The sequence below is a fragment of the Marmota marmota genome, unplaced genomic scaffold (genome assembly GCF_001458135.2).
Source record: "Marmota marmota marmota unplaced genomic scaffold, marMar, whole genome shotgun sequence".
NCBI classification, from domain to species: domain Eukaryota; kingdom Metazoa; phylum Chordata; class Mammalia; order Rodentia; family Sciuridae; genus Marmota; species Marmota marmota.
The window spans coordinates 3,294,435-3,300,295 of record NW_026000294.1 but is presented as its reverse complement, the minus strand read 5'-3'; the positions used below and the strand labels follow the sequence as shown (position 1 = coordinate 3,300,295).

Below are 5,861 nucleotides of genomic sequence, written 5' to 3'. Positions count from 1 at the left end.
GGCAGGTTTCTCCAACACCAGCAGGGGCCCTCAGGCATTGGGTAGAACAATTTCCCTTTTCCTGGATTGACTAATTCTGACTAAAGGGAAATTAGGGTCAGTTGCTATCCTGTGGGAGAGGGAGGAAATGATCAGGACCCAGGGTACTCCTAAAATATCTCCTGGTGTGGTTCCTGTCAAAGGCACAGAAAAATTTCATGGAAAACCACAACCAGATAAGACCCTCCATGGACACTGGTTTTGCTACTCAATGACCAGGTGAGGCAACACTGAAGGCCAAGGGAAACCCAGAATGTCTGGCAAGGAATGAAGTCCTAAGGGTCAGCTTGGCCAGCTGCAGAAAAAGGGGCCACAAATTCTGTTTCTGTACATGCATTGGGAAATTTTTTTGGTCACATTTTTTATTTTGCCTTCAGGCTGCCTACCAGACCACATCTATTTTGTTAATAATCATGAAAATGGTGACACTGTTTTTTAAAAAATCAAGCAAATGCATTATTCTAGGTGAAAAATCAAGAGCCTCCTTCCTCACCCCTTGGCACTGATCCTCCATTTCTTCTCAGAGGCATCCTCTACCATCAGTATGTCACCTTCCAGACCTTTCTTATGCATTCTCCAAGTATACTTTGGTTTTGTAAGTCTTCATTGTGCCTTAAGACTGTACCTGTTTTCTACACTAAGCTTAACATTAGGTCTTGGAAATCTTCCTGTATCAGTACTTGATACAGCTTGTAACTGCTGCATAGCATTAATTTCATAAGGACCAAAGTAGCCACATTGGGGACAAGGACATGAGCCACATTCCTATTGATAGGTACAATGCACACTACTCTCTAAAAAGGTTGCTGTTGTTTATATGCACAACAACCACTGGTCTTTTCATTTCTTCTCTTCCTAGCCCAAACTGGGTATGATCAGGAGGAACTATTGGTTTCTGAAGGACACAGTGTTTCACCTGGTGTATTAATTTACACATCACTAATTTCCAGTGAGGTTGAATGCTAACAAGATCCAGGCTTTTTGGAGTTATGGGGAAAGGACTCTTAACTATTAGTAGGCACATCAATTAGTGCTATCACTTGGGATAGCAACTAGGCATTATCTAGTCAGCGTAAAGATGTTCAAAAACTCTGGGACCCAGACCTTTCACTACCATGTATTTACCCCTAGAAAAATTCACACATGTGCACCAAGGAACATCTTTCTAGCATTTTCATTTCCATGAAAAAAAATGCTAAGAGCCTAAAATACCCACCCATAAAGGACTGCATAAATAAATTGTGGTAATTCATACAACTGAATTATTTTGTATATAGCATTTAAAATATATAAACTAGATTTACATGTATCAAAAGGCCAAATCTAAAGACAATGTTGAGTGGAAAAATCAATTTGCAAAATGACAGCATACATTCTATCAATATGTCCACTTGAAAATCATAAATTGGTTATGGACATGTATGTATATATTTATATAGACACACATATACAGATATACTATGTATACACATATACACAGACACACACACACACTCACATATACATATAATGACACAGACAAGAAGTAAACACACCATTTTCTGCTTGGTGCTTACCTCTATGGAAGAGTAAAGGTACATGTGGTGGGGTGAAGAACTTCACCTGTGTCTGAAAATTTTTTATTAGAGAGAGAAAAAGAGACAGCTGAAACAAATATGGCCAAATGATAAAACCTGTTCACTCTGTGTAGGAGGGTTCCTCTATTTCTTGCCTTTTCTGAAGCGTTTGAGTGGTATATGTTTCTGTCCCTATCTATGTCCCTGTTAAGGTATGCGATTGGCATACAGTTCAATTTTTTTAAATGATTCCCTCTTGAGAGCTTCTTGAAGTTGATTTTAACTCATTCATTCCTACACTCAGTATAGATTTTTCCTACCATTATTCCATATTTTACCATGATTTGTCATTGTTTCTTTCCTTCTTTCTCTACTCGACCTTTCCCCTATTATACAATTATATACTTTATTCCTACTTTAGAAAAACTATTACCCTCCATATTTTTTTGACATTTTTTGGAGTCTGCATTTCCAGTGAAAACCAAAGTTTTCTATTGTTGAGAACACCAAAAAATGCAAGTGCTCAACCAGAAAGTCACCTGGTACCACCATTTCAGACAAAACCAAACAATTCCATGTTACTGTGTAAAACCAAAAGTACTTTAATAAGCTTTTACGGCACTGCAATTACAGGAACGTTAACCCAGAACATGCAACAAAAATTATTTTGCCTTTTGGACATAGTTAACAGATAAACTTGACATTACAATTAACAGCAACATATTCTACTGAAGAAAACAAATGCCATTTATTCCGACTTTTGGGTTAGAAAATGTATGCTCTTAGTGCACGCTCAAGTAGCATTTAGAAAGTTTAGTTTTTCCTTTCTAACCTCTAAGACAGTATGATTTATTTGTGTGTGTGTGTGTGTGTGTGAGTGATACTATGGACTGAATCCAGGAGTGCTCTACCCCTGAGCTATACCCCCAGCCCCTTTCTAACTTTTTATTTTTAGATAGGGTCTCACCAAGTTTCCCAGGCTGGCTTGAACTTGCAATCCTCCTGCCTCAGCCTCCAAAGTTGCCAGGATGACAGGTGTGTGCCCCCACACACACCTGGCTAGGACAATTATGATTTTTAATGCAATCGCACACAACCGTTTTCACATTGGAAATAATCACAAGGAATCAACAAGTTTAGTCTAATTGACCAAATGGTTTCATTTTCATTATTAATTTTCAGAGGGCTCCTGCAGTATTGTGGGTTTCAGGTATGGGGAAAATAAACAGACCAGGAGTAAAAAAAAGCCTTGGTCTTTAGAGTGGAGGAGGGAACATGCAGCGGCACACAGGGCATGTGCCTGACTTCTGAAGCCAGATGGACACGCAGGGCTTGTGGAAATAGTGGTGGCATGGAAGCTCGGTCGCCACTTCCCCCTTCACATATTCACTGCAGCAGATAGGACAGCACATCTCTTGGCCAACTGCACCATGATCTTCAGTGACCAGGATCTCGGGAAGAGCGTCGATGCTCTCCTTGCTGGCCGGTGGATTGGCCACCTCAACATCCACTGCGAGAGACTCCAGGTGTGCCAAGGCAGTCTCCATCGCCTGTGCCAGGCGTTCCTCAAGTGCCATGTAGGTGAGGAACTGAGGATCCACATAGGAAATGGCTTCGGCCACTCCTAACCCATCGGCAAATCCATCAAAGAGGCTCCAATCCACTTCGAGGTCTTCGCTGACGCTGGAGTCATCTTCGAGGTTGTTGTTGCCATCCAGCACGAACACCCCCGGCTGCATCAGCTCCTGCCCGGAGTCGTTGTCTCCCTCACTGCTGCTCTCGTTCTCATTGTACTGGAGCCAGGGAATTTCTCCTTCTTCCAGGGATGTTTGCTCCTCTTCCTGTAACGGTGGCCCTTGAGCTTCCTCAAGATAGCTACTGCCGTTGCTCACAACATCTGCACTGACGCTGGCGCCGGCACCAGCACCGGCAACGGCACTGGCTCCGGCAGTGGCGCTGGCTCCGGCAACGGCACTGGCTCCAGCAACAGCACTGGCTCCAGCAACGGCACTGGCTCCGGTCCCAAGGCTTGGGCTGGTGTCGGTGACACTTCCACTCACTCTGGCTTGCTGAGGTTCCCGGTCTTCCTTTCCTGGCAGGGTCTCCCAGCTTTCTCCGCTGGAGGACAGCGTTTGCTCTCGATTTCGGTACTTCCGGCGCAGGGCAGCGATCCACTCTTTGTCGCTGTCAGAGTCTTCATCACAGTATTTGTAGTAATCATCACTATATGTCCAGAAGTCGGGGTCAGCCATGGTCCGACGCCTCCTCGGCACCTTCTCTGGTTTCACTTGGTCGTTCCTGGCTTCCCTCTTGTCTTCAGAGTACTTCGGCTCACAGTAGCCACTTGAACTCTCGCCTCTGCCTCTCCTTGCCAGGCCATCCGAGTGGCCATCATCAGCATTGACAGCATCCCTCCACCTGGAAGTACTGTGTGGCATATCATCATCATCATCAGTATCAAAAAATATTTTTGGTTTCACGCAGTTTGGACTTGCCAGATTTCGGACTTTGGGCCTCACCACGGGTTCCTCTGCACTCTTTGAGGGGTTTCCCCCACCACCACAAATACTCACAGGAGCCCTACTGGGACGTGCAGTCAAGTTCTGCCCCCTTCTCTCCCTCTCCAAACTGTCACCAGTTGTAGCCACCTTGCCTTCAGCAGAAGACATCTGAGAGCCCATGCTAGTTGGCTTCCGGAACTCTGCTGGGCTAGCAGAGCATCTCGCCACAGGGGCTGGGTCTAACTTGTCAAGCTCCTCTCTCACATCACAGTTAAAACCAGAGAACTGGGGAGGCACCCCCGCCACAGACCTTGCCCCTTTTTCTGGGTCATACAGCTTATCATCCTTAAACTTGCCAGTTTTCCCTCTCACTGGCGGTCGCTCAACAGGCCCAGCCCCCTCCTCCTCACTATCATCTGCCCCCAAAGTGTCAATATGTCCATAAGCCATTCCTCTTCTGCCACCCGAAGCCCTGTACTCTCTTGGCGGATACCTGGAATAGTCCTCATTATCAACATTCAGGCTGGTTCCCGAACTCTCACAGTCGTCCCAACTACGACGAGTGGTGGCAAATGGTGATCGGCTCCTCTTGGTGGTTTGACTGGGGGCTGATCTGTGCATTGGGACTTCGGATGTCGTCTTTCTCTGGATGGCAATCCTTTCCTGCTGGCTCGTGGATGGCCTGAAACTGACATAAGCATGCCTTCTTCCATACCTCCTGCCTGTATTGGACTGATACCCTCCTGCTGGTTTGGGCCATACGGGCTTGCTAGATTCCTGACCCATTGCTCTGGTTTAGGAAGGTTTCCAATAGAGCTGGGGCTTGGGTGGAAAGGTTCCTGCTCCCTGCACTTGTGCTTTTGAGCTGGGAAAGTCAAAATCAGTTCAGCATGAAGGAGCAGGAAGATCTATTTTCACGTCAGCAGACAGGTAACAGAAGGGACAAGGGATCTTTAAAATTAGTTTCACTTTCTTCTAAGGCCTGGAGGAGCATTCCAGTGACTGTCACGTGTAGACCTGGAACACATTTTTAATGTTGGCAAAATGATTACAACACCAGGTTTACAGGAAAGCCAGACATAGGGGGAGAGAGTGTGACAGAAGGTGGGGGGGAGTGACCAGACACTTGGAAGGTGGGTGAAGTACTGTAGAATTGTGCTGACGTGGGAAGAGGAAAGGCTGATGTGGGCTTTTTTATGGGGTGTCTATTTCTGAACCCTGCAGACATAGAGGAGAAATGTGAATTGGAGTGGCAAGTACAGATCACTGTGCATGGATGAGTTAGGAGAGGGACAGGTGGAAGGGGTATCTGCAATCCTGCAATGGAGCCTTGTCTAGGTTTGTAGGGGGAAAGGATTGACTGTTAAAATGGGACCCATTCTGGATGTGATGTAATGGGTAGGGTGACTTCAGAGGAAAGTGGTGTGAGGGGGAATAAGAAAAAGAAAAGAGGGATGTGTAGCTGTGTATGTGGCAGGTGGAATTATGGGGGAAGCCTACATTTATGCACATACCGCAGGCAGGGAAGGGTATGGTGGCAATGGAGAGGAGTGTATGAGAGTCTGTGTGGTGTGTGTGAGTGCACATGCGTGTATTCATCCAAATGGGATGCAACAATTGAAAAACGTCAGCACGAGCAACTGTGGCGGGCATGCATGGCAGAGCAGACAGCACTGGAGAGGGGTGTGTGAGAGAGAGGGAGGGATGGAAAAGAGGCTAGTAATCAAAGAATGGCTACACATGTGACTATGGCAAGCAGGAAGAG

The 5,861-nt window shown here is 45.9% G+C and overlaps 1 protein-coding gene across 1 annotated transcript; it reads right to left on the bottom strand.

The window, feature by feature from the left end:
• Positions 1 to 2,173: 2,173 nt before the first annotated feature.
• On the bottom strand, positions 2,174 to 5,602 carry Pja1 (praja ring finger ubiquitin ligase 1). Its single transcript, XM_015501650.2, has 2 exons — positions 4,590 to 5,602; positions 2,174 to 4,022 (listed from the first exon to the last, which is right to left on the bottom strand). The coding sequence occupies exons 1-2, from the start codon at positions 4,880 to 4,882 to the stop codon at positions 2,852 to 2,854; spliced, it is 1,464 nt and encodes a 487-aa protein (XP_015357136.1). The 5' UTR covers positions 4,883 to 5,602; the 3' UTR covers positions 2,174 to 2,851.
• Positions 5,603 to 5,861: the final 259 nt, after the last annotated feature.

Excerpts from the sequence above, each read along its gene's own strand:
- Pja1 (XM_015501650.2), bottom strand. The coding sequence starts at position 4,882 with ATGGGTCAGGAATCTAGCAAGCCCGTATGGCCCAAACCAGCAGGAGGG. Across the intron at positions 4,023-4,589 it reads GATAATGAGGACTATTCCAG|TACTTCCAGGTGGAGGGATG; the intron begins GTATCCGCCAAG and ends TATGCCACACAG.